This window comes from Culicoides brevitarsis, chromosome 2 (assembly GCF_036172545.1).
Source record: "Culicoides brevitarsis isolate CSIRO-B50_1 chromosome 2, AGI_CSIRO_Cbre_v1, whole genome shotgun sequence".
NCBI classification, from domain to species: Eukaryota; Metazoa; Arthropoda; class Insecta; order Diptera; family Ceratopogonidae; genus Culicoides; species Culicoides brevitarsis.
In genome coordinates, this window is record NC_087086.1 from 5,448,703 (window position 1) to 5,466,176 (window position 17,474).

At 31.1% G+C, this 17,474-nt stretch overlaps 4 protein-coding genes across 5 annotated transcripts; 1 reads left to right on the forward strand and 3 right to left on the reverse strand.

Moving 5' to 3' along the window:
• Positions 1 to 161: 161 nt before the first annotated feature.
• On the reverse strand, positions 162 to 3,523 carry LOC134831788 (uncharacterized). Its single transcript, XM_063845602.1, has 5 exons — positions 2,988 to 3,523; positions 2,724 to 2,923; positions 2,529 to 2,662; positions 1,347 to 2,183; positions 162 to 510 (listed from the first exon to the last, which is right to left on the reverse strand). The coding sequence occupies exons 1-5, from the start codon at positions 3,470 to 3,472 to the stop codon at positions 388 to 390; spliced, it is 1,779 nt and encodes a 592-aa protein (XP_063701672.1). The 5' UTR covers positions 3,473 to 3,523; the 3' UTR covers positions 162 to 387.
• A 948-nt stretch (positions 3,524 to 4,471) lies between these two features.
• LOC134829005 (reticulon-4-interacting protein 1 homolog, mitochondrial) lies at positions 4,472 to 6,064 on the forward strand. 2 transcript variants are annotated; one of them, XM_063841998.1, is made up of 3 exons: positions 4,472 to 4,840; positions 4,901 to 5,049; positions 5,103 to 6,064. In XM_063841998.1, the coding sequence occupies exons 1-3, from the start codon at positions 4,525 to 4,527 to the stop codon at positions 5,895 to 5,897; spliced, it is 1,260 nt and encodes a 419-aa protein (XP_063698068.1). In that variant the 5' UTR covers positions 4,472 to 4,524; the 3' UTR covers positions 5,898 to 6,064. The 2 variants fall into 2 exon arrangements, with proteins under 2 accessions (XP_063698068.1, XP_063698067.1); XM_063841997.1 differs by having other exon boundaries at positions 4,472 to 5,049.
• Positions 6,065 to 6,084: 20 nt separating this feature from the next.
• On the reverse strand, positions 6,085 to 11,358 carry LOC134829004 (leukocyte receptor cluster member 8 homolog). The gene is made up of 5 exons (XM_063841995.1): positions 11,199 to 11,358; positions 9,358 to 11,076; positions 9,093 to 9,291; positions 7,603 to 7,810; positions 6,085 to 7,391 (listed from the first exon to the last, which is right to left on the reverse strand). Exons 2-5 carry the CDS (start codon positions 10,981 to 10,983, stop codon positions 7,193 to 7,195), a joined length of 2,232 nt encoding a protein of 743 aa, XP_063698065.1. The 5' UTR covers positions 10,984 to 11,076; positions 11,199 to 11,358; the 3' UTR covers positions 6,085 to 7,192.
• Positions 11,359 to 14,640: 3,282 nt separating this feature from the next.
• On the reverse strand, positions 14,641 to 17,094 carry LOC134829645 (transmembrane protein 87A). The gene is made up of 5 exons (XM_063842836.1): positions 16,931 to 17,094; positions 16,601 to 16,652; positions 15,893 to 16,544; positions 15,353 to 15,828; positions 14,641 to 15,292 (listed from the first exon to the last, which is right to left on the reverse strand). The coding sequence occupies exons 1-5, from the start codon at positions 17,033 to 17,035 to the stop codon at positions 15,072 to 15,074; spliced, it is 1,506 nt and encodes a 501-aa protein (XP_063698906.1). The 5' UTR covers positions 17,036 to 17,094; the 3' UTR covers positions 14,641 to 15,071.
• Between the last annotated feature and the right edge of the window lie 380 nt (positions 17,095 to 17,474).

Consider the following 17,474-nt stretch of genomic DNA (forward strand, 5'->3'; position numbering starts at 1 on the left):
AAATGTTTGAGATTTTTCATTTTATTAACCGGTCTCGCCGTACAACGCTACAGAAAACTCGTACACGATTTTTATCAATGAAAAGCTCGCGTGAATGAGTAAAGTTATGAATGAGCAACGGAAGAGAGAGACAAAAGAGATGAGAAAGCTTGAAAGTACAGACGAACTGCGTTATTTTAACACCGAAGAATTCTTTATTTAAGCTTCTTTTAACATATTTTTTAACATTTTTGTGTCAAATCAATTGAAATAAGGGTACATTTAGCACATTTTGAGTATTAATTTGAAGAAAATGGTCAAATTTTTGAGGAAAATTGAGTAAAATTAAATTTTAAGAGTCAAATTGATATTCAATATCAAATATCGTGTCGTGAAAGCTCATCAGACTTAAGAAAGTCGAGGCTTTTTGGATGTAGTGACAGTTACTTCAACAACTGAGGAGTCATCATCGCTATCGAATCCAGCATTTACGGCGCTCATGTCAAGGGGATTGAGGCGGAAAACGTCAGTCTAAAAATAAAAATTTAAAAAAAAAATTAAAATTTTTGATAATTTTTTTTAAATTAGTTAAAAAAATATTTTTTTTTACATTTTCATTTCAATTAAAAATTTAATTTTAATTTAAAAAAATAATTTTTTATAAAATTTAAATTAACTTTTATTATAAATTTAAAAAAAAAAATAGGTATATAATAAAAAATTACTTTTTTTAAATTTAATTCTCTGTAATTTTATTTAAAGAATAAAAAATTAATCTTTTATTAATTTTTATAAATAAAAGTAATAAAAATTAATTGATTATTTTTTTCTTAAAATTAATTTTAAATTTAATTAAATTAAAATTATTTGAAAATTGAAATGTAAAAAAATTCGAAAAATTAAAAAAAAATTTGGAAATTTTTTTTCATTTATAAATTAATTCATTAATTAAAATTTTCAACGAAAATTTATGAAAATTAATTTAATAATAATAATAATAATAAATTTAATTTGAATTATTTATTCAATTGAAAAATTAAATCGATTTCAAATTTAAAAATGTAAATAATTTTTTAAAATATAAAATTTATTTTTTTTTAATTAAAATTATTTTTTTTAATTTATTTTTTTTTAATTTCAAAATAATTTTATTTTAAAAATTTAAAATTAATTTTCATAATAAAATTGGAAACAAAAATAAAAATAACATTAAATTAAATTAAATTAAAATTTAATATTCTTATTAAATTTTTTAAAAAATTTATTTGAAATTAAAAATTGACAATTTTTTTTTTTTGAAAATTTGAAATAAAAATTAAAAAATATTCTTAATGTCAAAATTGAACGAAAAATTTCAAAAAACTCACATCACTTCGATCCAAATTTCCTTGTGCAGCATTCGGCGGTACTTCACACACCATTTGCGGGCGTTTCTTAGCTGCAGAATTGCGTTGAGCGAGAGTTGCTCCAATCGGGGTAGTATGAGCAAAAAATTGACGCGGTTTCTCATTTGTCGTTGCACGATTTTTCGGATCATAAATCGTACGACGCTGTTGACTGCTTGTCGGAATGGGACTAATGCTCGGCGAAACTGGCGGCATGTTCAACGACGGCATCGGAGTCGAATAATTATTCTGCTCCTGAGCATTTTCCTGACTCCGCATGTGCTCCATAACGGACTTGTCGACTTCCAGCTCCGTGATTTTCTTCTTTTGCTCCAAATCGCGATGCGTAAATTCGAATACCTTGTTCTTCAATTCGCGAATTTCGGCAGTAAGAGCGTCAATTTGTTGCTTGTGCTTGTCCTTGAGAGCATCAACTTCGGATCCCGAGTCTTTTTCCATGTCGCGGAGACGAACGAGAAGGTCTGTGTTGGCATCGATGTAACTCTTGTTCTCTTTTTCGAGATCCTTGATTTGATCGGTCAAGGATTTGATGAGACCTTGATTGTTCTTTTGCTGCCCAGCGACTTCTTTGGTCAAAGTTTGAACGCGTTCCATCTCCGTGTACATTTTGTTGATTTGATTCTCGTAAGTTTCGCGAGATTTTTCAGCTTCGGCGTCTTTTTCGGCGAGTTTCTTCTGAAATTCGTCTTGTTGCTCGCGCATAACACGATTGAGTTCGGCGATTTCGTCACGAAGTTTTGCTACGTATTGCTTTACTTGCTCCTCTTTGTCCTGCAAAGATGAGACAAGTTGCTCTTTCTGCGGAAAAATGCAAAAAAATTTATATAAATTGAAAATTTTATAAGAAAAATTGATATTTTTATAAAAAAAAAATTGAAATTTCGAAATTATAAAAATAAATTTAATTTAAAAAAAATAATTTTTATTAGAAAAATTGAAAATTTTATCCAAAATTCAAACTTTTATAAAAAAAAATTTTTTAATTTTGAAATTGAAAAAAAAATAAATTAAAAAAAATTAATTTTTATAAGAAAAAATTGAAAATTGGATAAAAAAAATTGAATTTTTATAGCAAAATTAAAATTTTTATAAGAAAATTTTAAAATTTTATAAAAAAAATTAAATTTTTATTAGAAAAATTACCTCTTGAACCATTTTCTCTGCTGCAAGAGCACGATCTTCCATCAATTTCATTTCATTTTTCAAATCTTCGTGTTTCTTGTCACTTTCGTTCATTTCTGCAAGTACGGCATTGTGTTCAATCTTCAATTTCATGTCTAAAAAATTTTTTTTTTATTAAAAATCAAAAATTTTTAATTAAAAATCAAAAAAACTCACAATCTTGTTTGATAACTTCCATTTGCTCCAAAACTCCGTCATATTCTGCATTACTCTTGTTCATTTTCGATGAATTCTGATCAATTTCTTCGCATTTTTGCAACAATTCCTTGCGAGTGGCAATCAATTTCTTGCAGGTTTTGGCTGCATTTGCATAATCTTTGGATATTAAGATCTGATTTTTCTGCATCTTTTCCAAACTACAAGAAAAAAATAAATTTTTTAAGAGAAATTTCTCAAAATTTGAGGTTAAAATGAACTCACAACTGCTTAATTTCCTCATTTTCGTTCCGTAACTTGCGATTCTTCTTCTTGATGCGACGACGATCTTCCAATAAACGTTCCGCATGGCCTTTATTCTTAGCAACCTCCATCTTTAAATCCTTAACCTCCATCTTGAGTGACGTCATAACCAGCGAAACACTTTGCGGATCTTGCAATTTGTCAACTTCGTCGTACAATTGATCGATAAAAGCATCGATGGCGTCATCTCGATTTCCTTCTTCAGCCTCTTCATCGTCTTCTTCCATGTCTTCGCTTTCAGCTTCCGCTTCATCTTCTTCAGTCGAAGCCAATTCCTCTTCATTTTGCATTTCTTGGAAATTTTCGTCGGGCGGTGTGACGTCATGATTTTCGGAAGGAGCGGCGGCGGCGTCATCGCGATCAAGAAAACTCAGATTTGCGTTCAAATCCTCCGAATTGAAGCTTAATTCGTATTGTTCGTTGTTTTCGTCCTGTTTTTCAGTCATTTTGAGTAATTTTTGGCAAGTTTTTGTCAGAATTTCTCAATTAAAAGCGAATTTTTATGCGGAGCTCGTCAAACGACGCCAACTTTTAGATAACTGTGAATGCAGTGCCGGGCAACGAGTTTTGACGGCGCGTTTTTTATTCAACGAACAGCGTAAAGGGCGCCATTTTTTATTTCAAAAATATTTTTTTTGTCGAATTTTGTCCGAATTTCGTATGAAAATCAATGAAAACTTTATAAAATGTTGAATTTTACATCTAAAAATCGTTCATTTTTGCAATTGAGCGTCTTTTTTCGCTCTTCAAGCCATCAAAAGTGAAAAATTATTGTCAGGGAATTAATTTTTCATTGAATTCTGATTCATTTTCATTAAAACCTCTGTTGAAATTCTTCATTTTTCTTCCTTTTCTCGTAATTTTTTATGAAAATTAAAAAAAAATAAAAAATTTGGCAAAAAATTTCAATTTAAAAAATTTAAATATTTTATTAAAAAAAATATTTTATTAAAAAATTATCAAAATAAAAAATTAAAAAAATTTATAAAAATTAAAAAAAAATTAAAAAAAAATAAAAATTTTTAAAAAAAAATTAAAAAAAAAATTAAAAAATTTTTTTAAAAAAATTAAAAAAAAAAAAAAAAAAAAAAATTATAAAAATTTTTAAAAAAATTATTAAAAAAATCAAAATTTTTAAAAAATTATCCAATTAAAAAAATTTTATAAAAAAAAATTAAAAAAAAAATTCAAAATAAAAAAAATTATAAAAATTATTGAAAAATTTTCAAAATTTAAAAAAAAAATTATCAACATTTTTAAAAAATTATAAAAAAAAAAATTAAAAATTTTTAAAAAAATTTAAAAAAATTATCAATTTTTAATAATAAAAATTTTTTAGCTTGTCGCGCAGTTGAAGAAAAACAAAATTCGCATTGACGAACGTATTTCTGAATTTTCTTTTTAAATAAAACACACATTGGCGACATGTAGTCGAGTCTGCGCGAGTTGTTTATCAACATTTTCATTCGCGAGTTTGTGTGTTCAGGTCGATTTTTTGATGAATTCCCTCACGAAAGCACTCAAACGGGCCAAATTCGGTGCAAATCGATGCAGTTTCGCGACAATTTCCGCCCAGAAGCAGCAAGAAAGGCGAAAAAAGGTCCGAGAATGGCACATTTTGCGGTACGGAACACTCGACGAGCTCGTTTATCGCGACGACTCGAAGAAACCTCAGATAAAGGAAGCGAACGAAGTGATGATTAAAGTGAATGCTGCTTCCGTGAATCCCATCGATGTCGCAATGATCCGCGGATATGGCTCAAATTTCCTGAATCTCACGCGAAAACTCGTGAATAACACGGAATTTCCGCTTGGTAGGTGCTGTTCATGGTCGAACGACAAGAAAAATTCAAAGAATTCTCATTTTAAATTAGTTGTCGGGCGGGATTTTGTCGGGGAAGTTGTGCAAAAAGGCATGAATGTGCCCGAGAGGGAAGCGAGAGTCGGACAACAAGTATGGGGAGTCATGCCGGTGCATAAACAAGGATGTCATCGTGATTTTATTGTCTTAAATAAGAATTATGTAAGTTGAGTTTATCGATTTTTCGACATTTTTTTTAACATTTTTATCGAAAGTTGACAGAAAAACCCTCAAATTTGCCCGATACTGATGTCACAGGGTTCTTGTACGCCGGAATGACAGCGTGGTCTGGCATCTATGTCTCAGGAAATCTCGGAGGACCCTTTGGAATTGCCGGTTCAGGCGGCGGAAAAGGCAAAAAAGTGTTAGTTTTGGGTGCTTCGGGCGGCGTTGGCTCCATCGCAACACAAATTCTGCTGGCAGAAGGAGCAAATGTCACCGTAACATGTTCATCGGATGCCTTACCGTTCGTTCAAAGTCTCGGAAATATCCCAAATATCGTAGATTACAAATCTCCGCATTATGAACAAGACCTAAAAAGCATGGGAACGTTCGATTTAGTGCTTGACTGTGCAGGAAAGGGACCTGATCATGCCAAAGACCTTCCCTGTCCCTTTTATACTTACGTTACCTTCAGTTCGCCAACGCTGCGCAACACCGACGAGATGGGACTCATCGCTGGCAACGTCAAAAACCTCGCAGACTTGATAAAATCCAACGTGGAAGCGATCGGAGCGAAAAAAGGCATCGTTAAATGGGCATATTTCCTTCCCGCGCCCCAAGGATTGACTTATTTACGCAAATTAGTGAACGAAGGAAGACTCTCCTCGGTTACAACGGCAATTTTTCCCTTCGAAAAAGCCGATTTGGCATACAAGCGGGTCGAAGAACGACATTTACGGGGCAAAGTTGTGCTCGATTTCACAGGAAAAACCATCGAACCGCAATTAACTGACTTTTATTTCAAAGAAAACGCGTCAGAAGTCGAAAATGAGAATCAAAAGCAATAAATTTTTAGTATTATCAAGGCACTTGGAGATAAATTTATATTAATAGACGTAAATTTTATTGGAAATTTGCCAATTTGACCTTTTATTTGAATTCTTACCTTTAGTTTCGTCTCAAAAAATAAACTTACAAAAAAAAAATCCACAAATAAATGTAATAAATTTCTTTATTTTGATCCGTTTTTTTGTAGTCTTGTAAAAAATTTGTAATTTTGTTAACAAAAATCTACCTTCAAGGGCGTCGAAGGCAGTTCATTCAATAAATAGTCGATGAAAAAAACGGCAAGCGTTCAAAATATGGCGTTTAATAGTTAAATACGTAATAATAAGGAATAAAATAACGAAAATTTATAAAAAAAATTATAAAAATCAACTAAAAATAAGAAATTCTTTGATCGCAGTAACAGCAGCAAAACAACAACAACGTATCTCCATAGTTTTCGAAAAGGGAAGCTACGTGGATGATCGAGTATTTTGTGATTTAATGTGTGTGCATGTAGGAATTAAGTAGCGCAGTTGACCTTTTATCGAAGATTTTCGCGTTTTTTGGAAGAAATCATCCGGAAATGAGCATTTTTTTACTTTTTAGCTCAATTTTTGACTTTAAATTCTCCTTTTAGCTTATTTTTGTCGTCTTTTGAGCGTCTTATGGCATCCCTCGGGCATCATAACGTCCTTTTAATGGAAGATTTCCTTTGTTTTTGGTCCTTTTTTGGGCTTTGACTTCAACTTTCCTCATCAAAAGTTCGATTTTTGTCCCTTTTTTCGTCTTTGACTTCAACTTTCCTCATCAAAAGTTCATTTTTTTAAATTTTTTTGAACATTTGGTACATCCCAGTCTGTGAAGAGTTCAATCCAAGTCCTTTGCGATGCTCCATTCCATGTAAAGTCGTTGATTTTTTGTCTTCCTTCATCCATTTCGGGTTGCTGGGTTGATTTTCGGTCCATTCCTGAGTCTCTAAAGGTGCGAATGACGAGTTTCCGTGTCTCTAAATCTAAATTTATGTTTAAATAGCGTCCAATCGAGCAAGTGAATGACGATCGATGTGACTTAACTATGTAACGTGCATATAGAAACATAATCGAAAATGAGCGGAAGCAACTGGAATGGCTTTGACACGAGATATTGCTATCATTTTAGTCCGATATTGGTTCACTTTTGCTACATTTTTTGTGTATTGTCCTAATTTTTGATCATTTTTCATTTGAAAAAGTCTTTTTTAACACTTTTTTCTTTCACTATTGTCGTCGAATGTCTTTTTTCTATAAATTTTTTGAGTCCTATACTTTTTTTTTCTTTAGAAATTCGGTAGCGCACTCATACTGGCTTTACAATCAATCATGGTTGATTCACTTTTACAACTAGAATTAGCGGTTGTCGAGTTACTCGCAGGTACTAAAGTAAGATTAAGAGTTGCCAGCCATTCCTCACACTTTGAGCTCGTTTCAAATCCAAGCATACGTGAAACAAAGTCCACCGAAATATTTGGTCGATAACTAAATTAATAAGAGACAAAAGAAACATTGTTCGGTTAAGTGACAAAAAAGATGAAAAAAAAATTTTTTTTATGAGAATGGGAACCTGCAAGAGAACGGATTATTAGCAATTTGCGTCGCGCGATCATGCATCCCAAATACCAAGATGATGAGCAACAAAAAAAATTTTTTGAACTAAAAAAATATACTTATGTGACTAAAAGTTACGTACGCTTTGACGACACTCTTCACAGCCAATTTACGTTCTCGCTCCACAAACCAGTCGATCATGTAGCCGGACATGAGCGGCGCACTCTTGTATAATTTGAAAAACTTACAGTAATTGCCTAAAGCCCATGCCGAACGTAGCTGAAGTGCGTGCGCGATCACCTCGACTTCGCGATCTTTGGCAGACAAGGATTTAAGGATGGTTGTGAGATCTGAAATAAGAGAAAAAATCATAATTAATTAAAATTCTTTTCTGAAATTAAAATTTTTGAAAAATTTTTTTTTTTTTTGAACAATTTTTGCTTAAACTTCTTCACAATTTTTTTAATTTTTTTTTCCAATTATTTTGAAAATTGATTTTTTGAGAAATTTTTGACTCATTGTATTTTGTTGAATGTTGAATAAAAATTAAATTTTGTTTATTTATTTATTTATTTTTTTTTTTGTAAAAAGTTTTATTTAATGAAATACTATGAAAATTTTTTAATAAAATTTTTTTTTAATAAATTTTTAATTTTGTTTATTTATTTATTTATTTATTTTTTTGAAAAATGCAGTTTTTTCGATTTTAGGAGTATAAAATAAAATGTTTACAGTATTTTTTTTTTAATTTTCATAATTTAAAATTTTTTAAGGTTTAAAATTTTTAGTTGAAAAAAAAAAATTTTTTTCTCCAAATTTTTTTTTTATATTTTGCAAAGAATTTTTTTGGTTAAGAATTTCTCAAAAAAAAATTTCTTCGTTGATTTTCAAAATTATAAAAAACAATTTCATCTAAAAATTTCATTTTTTTAAAAAATGTGTTTCTTTAATGAAATTTTATTTTTTGAAAATAAAAGTTGCAAAAAATTATTTGAAAAAATTTTGTGAAAGTAAAAGTTCATTTTTTTAAAATTTGTATCAAAATTTATTTTTTTTTTTAAATTTTAATTTTTTTTTTTAATTTTATTATTTTTTTATTTAGTTTTTTTTTAATATTTTTCTCGAAAAATGCTTTTTCTCATGAAGCTTAAAAAAAATTTTTAGATAACTTTACTTAAAATTCTATTGTTTAAATTTTTTTTAAACTTTAAAATTTTTAATTGAAAAAAATTATTTTTTGAAAAGCAGTTGTAAAATTTTATTAAAATAATATTTTTTGGTTCAAAATTTTTAAAAATTATTTTTAAATTTAAGATTTTAATAAATTTCAATATTTGAAAATTTTCAATATTTCAAAAAAAAAAATTAAAATTTATTAAAATTAAAATTTTTTTTTTTTTTTTGAAATTTTTTAAACATTGAAATTTTCTCATGAGATTCAAAAAAAAAATTTTTTTTCAGTCAATATATTTTAAAAAAAATATAAATTTTTAAATACATTTTAAAAAAATTTTTAAAAGAAAAAAATTTGAATAGCATTTATTTCAATTTTTAAAAACTTATTTTTTTTTGTTTCTTTAAATATTATTTAGAAAATTGAAATTAAAAAAAAAGTCAACTTTAAAAACTCACCTAAGGTATTTTTGGTAAAAATATAATACAGAATACGGTATGCCAAGAACTCCTGTTGATTTTCTCCCCCTACTTCGCTATATAAATTTTTCAATTGTGTCTGACACTGATTAAATTCTTCGTGATCTCCCTTTTCCATGGCAATTCTGGCGTGAGTCTCGTAAACTTTTACCGTAAATGCATCCCGAATTCCTTGTACCTGAAGAAAAAAATCAAAATTTCCGTTTAAAAAATGATTTTTTTTTGAAAAAATCATCAAAATTACCGTTAAATCCTGCCTGATAGATTTGAGTTGATCGCACGCATAAAAGTAATCTTGCTTCTCCAGCCACTTCGATTTGACATTTTGCAGCGAATAGACAAGAACTTCGGGCGAACGTACTTCCGACGGACTCGGCGCCTTCGTTAAACGCAAAAAGGACTTTTCCAAGTCTTTGCACGTACCAACAATGTGTAAATCACGCAGCACATCGAAATCGTCGTCACCATCGAAGCCCGAATCGTCGACGTAGAGTCGCGACGCTGTCACCGCTTGCAATTTTTTATTTCTAACCTGAAGCGGAGCAGTTTGTTTCTTCGCTGTATTCGTTGAATGTTGCTTGAAACGAGCGGCGCGTTGTTGCAAACGTTCCTTATCGCCATCGACATCGCCTCCAATGGTGCCGTATTCCGAATAAAATCCTCCCGTTTTCTTCTGTTGCTTCGTTTTTTGCTTATTTTGCTTGTTTTTGTTGTTTTTATTATTTTTACCGCCCATTTTTTTGCCGTTGTTCGAAAAAGTCACACTTCCGTCGTCACTCGAGTCTCGGCGAACGGATTTGCGACGTGAGGAACTCGACGAATCGCTGTCGCTCGATCGACTTCTTCGTTTTCGCGGCGATTTTGACCTCGATTTTGCCAAACTTTTGATGCCGAGACGCGAACTCATCAATTTTTGAGCAGTTTTCTTGTCTTTTTGAGGCACATTGACTGCCTGTGGTTGCGGTTTGGGCGAAATGGAAGTAACGGTGCCCATAATTGGCGTATTTGTTTTGAGTACTTGTTGGGCAAGACGTTCGCTGTGAACACTGGGGGTCGGTTCGCTGTCCCAATCTGTCGTGAAAAGAGCTCCCTTGGCAGCGGCACTCGTAATTTTGCCCTTGAGAATGATGTCGATTTGATCTTTGTCGACTTTCGTCTTGCATTTCGAGTAGCAGCGGTTCACAAAGTTGTTTAAACTTTCGGGCCAGGCATCTGTGGGGTTTTGCGTTGTCCCGAGCGACGGATTTGGCGTCGTTGGTGCTTTGTACGGTTGCGGCGTAGATGGCGACGAAATATTTGCGGATGCGGGACTGTTGTGAGCGGGCGACGTTTCCACAGGTAATGGCGGCGGAGGACGCGAAAAGTCAATTCCCGTAATTGTGGGGGGCGGGGGACACTCAAGTTGCTTCGCTGCGGCGACAAAAGGCGCGGGACCAATGACGGGAGCTTGCGGCGCTTGCATCATCGCTTGTTTCGCCTTTTTTCGATTCTTTTTCTTCTGATTTTTACTCATGAACTGACCCTGATTCGGCGATTCCGAGAGCGGATTGTGATTCGCCAACATCGGGTTATACCGATTATTTTGGTTCAAATTAAAACGAATGGGTCCCGGACCACTTGGCAACGGAGGAAAATGCTGATCGTCTCCATTGTTTAAAACGACGGCATTTCCAAACCCGGGAGGCGCATTTTTATTCGTTTGCGTCACTTGCATCTGATTGTTGTAATAACTGTAGTAATTCGACCAATTTATGCTCTGCCAATTTTGCGCTTGTTGTTGTTGCTGCTGCTGTTGCTGAGGACTCCAATTTGTGCCCATTAAGGGCGGCGGCGGTGTGTTCATCAACGGTTGTTTGTTGGTATCCATCATTGCTCGGCAGATACCCCAACGTAACGACACACACACAAAATAATAACTGAATACTTGAAAACTTACCTATTTGAAAAAAATCTTAATTTTTTTCTGTGGGAGAGACGAAAAAAAATCGAAAAAATTAAAATTACGTCAACTTCAACCAATCAGCGAGAAGCGAGACAAAAAGAAAAAAATGGCTGTCGTCACGAAAAAATTGTGTCAAATTTTACCTTAATTTTTTCCGAAATCTAACAACTTTCGGGATTGAATTTCATCAAATTTGCCTTCACTGAATAGTTTTTGAATGATTTTTAACACTTTTGCGGATTAAAATCCTTTTTCACGTATTTTTCAATAGTCTTTTGTTGACGAGCGAAAAATTCCATAAAAAGTAGCTTTTGACACAATATGACAGTCGCTTGTGTCGCAGATACATTAGGGTTACGAAACGTTTGAATTGTGAAAAATTATAGGGTGACATTTATTTAAATATTATTTTGCTCGAAATTTTTTGAACAATTTTTTTTTTTTTTTGAAATTTTATTATTTTTAAATTTAAATTATATTTTTTACAAAAGAAATTATTTTTTACAAAAAATAACGATCAAAAACTGTGTCAAAGCATTTTTTGTCAAATCTTGCTCCAAATGGATAAAAATTTATCAGAGGGCTCTAATTTATCATTTTTAGTCATTTTCTAACTCAAAACTGCCAAAAAATTGAAACTGAAAAAAATTTTTTTCTTTGACATAGTTTTGTTTTAAAAACTAAATCAAGAGCAAAAAACTGTCAAAAACTGTGTCAAAGCAATTTTTGTCAAATCTTGCTCCAAATGGATTGAAATTTGTCAGAGGGCTCTCAAAACTGCCAAAAAATTGAAACTGAAAAAAAATTTTTCCTTTGATCATTTTTAATATTTTGTAATCAAGAGCTGAAAAAAAAACATAGTTTTGTCAAGAGCAAAAAAAACTGTGTCAAAAACTGTGTCAAAGCAATTTTTGTCAAATCTTGCTCCAAATGGATTGAAATTTGTCAGAGGGCTCTAATTTATCATTTTTAATCATTTTATAACTCAAAACTGCCAAAAAATTGAAACTGAAAAAAAATTTTTTCTTTGACATAGTTTTGTTTTAAAAACTAAATCAAGAGCAAAAAAACTGTGTCAAAAACTGTGTCAAAGCAATTTTTGTCAAATCTTGCTCCAAATGGATTGAAATTTGTCAGAGGGCTCTAATTTATCATTTTTAATCATTTTATAACTCAAAACTGCCAAAAAATTGAAACTGAAAAAAAATTTTTTCTTTGACATAGTTTTGTTTTAAAAACTAAATCAAGAGCAAAAAAACTGTGTCAAAAACTGTGTCAAAGCAATTTTTGTCAAATCTTGCTCCAAATGGATTGAAATTTGTCAGAGGGCTCTAATTTATCATTTTTAATCATTTTGTAACTCAAAACTGCCAAAAAATTGAAACTGAAAAAAAATTTTTTCTTTGACATAGTTTTGTTTTAAAAACTAAATCAAGAGCAAAAAAACTGTGTCAAAAACTGTGTCAAAGCAATTTTTGTCAAATCTTGCTCCAAATTGATTCAGAGGGAAATTTGTCAAAACTGCCAAAAAAGGGCTCTAAATCAAGAGCAAAAAAACTGTGCAATTTATCAATTTTAATCATTTTATATGTAACTCAAAACTGCCAAAAAATTGAAACTGAAAAAAAATTTTTTCTTTGACATAGTTTTGTTTTAAAAACTAAATCAAGAGCAAAAAAAACTGTGTCAAAACTGCCTTGAAAAAAAAATTTTTCTTTGACATAGTTTTGTTTTAAAAACTAAATCAAGAGCAAACTGTGTCAAAGCAATTTTTGTCAAATCTTGCTCCAAATGGATTGAAATTTGTCAGAGGGCTCTAATTTATCATTTTTAATCATTTTGTAACTCAAAACTGCCAAAAAATTGAAACTGAAAAAAAAAAAGTTTTGTTTTTTCTTTGACATAGTTTTGTTTTAAAAACTAAATCAAGAGCTGAAAAAAAAAAAAAACTGTGTCAAAAACTGTGTCAAAGCAATTTTTGTCAAATCTTGCTCCAAATGGATTGAAATTTGTCAGAGGGCTCTAATTTATCATTTTTAATCATTTTGTAACTCAAAACTGCCAAAAAATTGAAACTGAAAAAAAATTTTTTCTTTGACATAGTTTTGTTTTAAAAACTAAATCAAGAGCAAAAAAACTGTGTCAAAAACTGTGTCAAAGCAATTTTTGTCAAATATTGCTCCAAATGGATTGAAATTTGTCAGAGGGCTCTAATTTATCATTTTTAATCATTTTGTAACTCAAAACTGCCAAAAAATTGAAACTGAAAAAAAATTTTTTCTTTGACATAGTTTTGTTTTAAAAACTAAATCAAGAGCAAAAAAACTGTGTCAAAAACTGTGTCAAAGCAATTTTTGTCAAATCTTGCTCCAAATGGATTGAAATTTGTCAGAGGGCTCTAATTTATCATTTTTAATCATTTTGTAACTCAAAACTGCCAAAAAATTGAAACTGAAAAAAAATTTTTTCTTTGACATAGTTTTGTTTTAAAAACTAAATCAAGAGCAAAAAAACTGTGTCAAAAACTGTGTCAAAGCAATTTTTGTCAAATCTTGCTCCAAATGGATTGAAATTTGTCAGAGGGCTCTAATTTATCATTTTTAATCATTTTGTAACTCAAAACTGCCAAAAAATTGAAACTGAAAAAAAATTTTTTCTTTGACATAGTTTTGTTTTAAAAACTAAATCAAGAGCAAAAAAACTGTGTCAAAAACTGTGTCAAAGCAATTTTTGTCAAATCTTGCTCCAAATGGATTGAAATTTGTCAGAGGGCTCTAATTTATCATTTTTAATCATTTTGTAACTCAAAACTGCCAAAAAATTGAAACTGAAAAAAAATTTTTTCTTTGACATAGTTTTGTTTTAAAAACTAAATCAAGAGCTGAAAAAAAAAAACTGTGTCAAAAACTGTGTCAAAGCTATTTTTGTCAAATCTTGCTCCAAATGGATTGAAATTTGTCAGAGGGCTCTAATTTATCATTTTTAATCATTTTTTAACTCAAAACTGCCAAAAAATTGAAACTGAAAAAAAAATTTTTCTTTGACGTTTTGTTTTAAAAATCAAAGCAATTTTTGTCAAATCTTGCTCCAAATGGATTGAAATCAGAGGGCTCTTCAAAAAAAATTTAAAAAATCATTTTTTTTTAAAAGCAATTTTTTTTTTGAAATTTGTCAGAGGGCTCTAATTTATCATTTTTAATCATTTTGTAATCAAGAGCAAACATAGTTTTGTTTTAAAAAGCTTCAAGAGCAAAGGGCTCTAAAAAATCAAATTGTCAAAGCAATTTTTGTCAAATCTTGCTCCAAATGGATTGAAAAAAATTTTGCAACTCAAAACTGCCAAAAAATTGAAACTGAAAAAAAAATTAAAAACTAATTTTTTTTTTTGAAAAATTTTTTTTTTAAAGTTTTGATATTTTTAGAATTTCTGAAGAAATAAAAATTTAAAAATTTTATTAAAGAAGAATTTTTGACCAATTAAAAAATTTTTTTTTTTAATTTTAAAAATATCTTTGACATAAAATAATAATAAAATTTAACAAAAACGAAAAAATCCTAATTTTCAATGTTTAATTTATTTATTTATTTAGCATCTTATTTATCATTACAATACAATATATCTCGTATATCTTACGCTTAATTTAATTTAAAATTTATTTTTAGTTAATTTTGTGTTCTAAAAATTAAAAAGGATGGTCTCTGTTTCACAAATTAGGATAAAAATTAGGCTCTACCTAAATTTTTTTTTTGCCGCAAAACAAGACTTGAACTGTGACTTCTCGTGTGAAAAATGTGAATTAATCTTGGTAAAAATTCATTGCAACTCGTTAGTTTTTTTTATTTACACGAAAAATGTTTCACGTGAAAAAAAGCAAAAAAATGCCCATAAATACTAAGTTTTATACGCTAATAAATATGATAAGATACATTTTTTTTATGATGAAAAAGTACGATAAGTATAAGAGGTAAGGTGCTCACTAAGAACTATGTACAAAATATATTAATTTATTTTTTTTTTACTGCATTTTGGAAACTTCGAATTTTGTGTTGATAATTTCCTCGTCGGAGTCGAGAATGGGCAGCGCAGCGTCATTTATCGCAGCGGGGATGTTCTCTTCGACCCATTTGAGATCGTCTTCGTCGTTATTTGCACTCTTTGGCGGTTTTGTGGAGTTTCCGTGAGTGCCGCGCATCTTTACGCCATACGCATCCGAGACAAATTGCTCTTCTTCCTCTTCTAAAAGGTAAAAAAAAAAATTTTTAATTATTTTTTTTGAAAAAATCAAAAATTTCTCACCATCATCCTCATCTTCGGGGTTGTCCAGCAGCGGCGTAAATGCATATCGTTGATTATTATTCGTTGGTCGCCACAAAATCATGATGACGAGCAACAAAACGGAAAACAGGATATGCCAAAATGCATCGTCGAGCCACAAATTCTTCCAATCTGTGACACAAGGGTTCAGTCGATGCGCTTTTATCGAGTACAGCATGAAAAATACCGACGCAATTACGGCAAAAATGAGCGTATTTGTGAAATGACGATACAACGCGAGCTTCACGGTATTTCGGCGAAGCCTCAGTGTTCGCGTTGTTTGTACGAGCGACGTAAAAATCCACCAACAGATCGCCGAATCGAGAATTGCGAGCGGAATACTTGCAATTAAGTACATGTCGTCGCTCGTAATTCGACTATAAGCTTCGTAGCAGGCAAGTACGAAATATAATCCGCCGACACAGACCACGCGATGGAGCATGGGACCCAAACGAGGTCTAAAAAAAATTTAAAAAAATCAATTTTTAATGATTTTTTTTAAGAAAAAATCAAAAAACTTACTTGACAATGCCAAAACCCAGACTAACGATGATCACCAACATGCGAGCCAACGTTCTCTTGGCACAAGAAACCCATTCCGCGAACAGGACGACACTTTGTTTGTTTACGCCGTTCGAATTGACACGCTGATATTCCGCATAAAACATCGCCTTTTCGAGCATTCCGAGCAAAATGACGGCGCAAATCCAAAATTGGATCCGCAACAAGTCGCGCCATTGCAAAAACGACACCGTCAACCAAATAACGCCGAGAATCACGTAAACGATGCACATTGTGCCGTAAAATGGGAGCAAAGGCCAATTATCTGCCGATAAATAACCCTGTGGACCAATCATTTCGATCATGTAGGTGCCCAGCGACTCTGGTTTGTCATGTTTGTACTCGACTTCGATCGCAAAAACGTAATGCCCATCAACCACGATCGTCGTAAGGGGCTTCCGAGATCCCTTTTCGGGCGTTTTTTCATCTTTTTTTTGCACAACAGACGATTCGAGAATAACTATTTGCCCGTCATGGTCACACGTGTACGAAGTTGAGCCTTCTGTTGTATTGGCGATGGGTTGATTCGTGTCCGGGCAGTCGATATCCATCGGGCGAACGCGCCATTTGACTGTTAATTCACCCGCGTTCACAGAAAGAGGCCCGCAAGTAACTAAAAAAAAAATTTTTTTAATTAAAATAATTTTTATTTCAGGAAAAATCGCTTACTTTGCACGAAAATCTTTGAACCGGCAAACAATCGTCGTTGAAGTTGGATTACCTGAAAAGCAAACAAACGAAATATGGTTGAAAAATTGATACACGTCGCTTATTTTCGGCTGAGATAAAACAGTAAAGGATAATTTTTTATTTTTTTCTTTGTGATAACGAAAGAGTAAACACAGTGACGATTTGATATCGTTACACACACAAAAGCAGTGCAGGAAGCTTTTTTATCTTGAAATTCGAGAGAAAAATACACGTAGACACTCGATTCGTCATTCGCCAAGAATCTTTTGTTGGGCAGAGAAAATTCTGCTAAATGCATTGGATAGTTACCCCGCCGAAATCCTCGATGTTGTAGACCCATTTGCCAGCGTCGGGACGTGAATCGACGTGCCAGAAACACGTAACGATCCACAATATCAACAAATTTATCCGCATTTTGCACCAATTTTCACATACTTTGAGGAAATTTTTTTGTATGTGATAAATCAATTCAATCGATGGTAACTGAGCGGTGACATTTATTGGCGACTTTTCACGATAAAATTCGAATTATCGTCTGTTGTTCATTGATTTTAATTGAATTTTTCAATTTTTCTTCAATTTTTAGAATTTTTTTTTAACAAAAATTTTAAAAAATCTTTAAATCATTAAAATTTCATTAATAATTATTATATTTTTTTTAATAAAAAATTTATTATTAAATTATTAAATTTTTTTAAATTTTTTTATTGAAATTATAATTTTTCTTATTTTTTTAAAGAATTTAAAAAAGAAAATTATTTTTTTTTTAATTATTTCCTAATTTTAGTTTTAATTTTTTATTTAGTTTCTTTAAATTTACATTAATTTTTACTTAATTATGAATTTTTCTTAA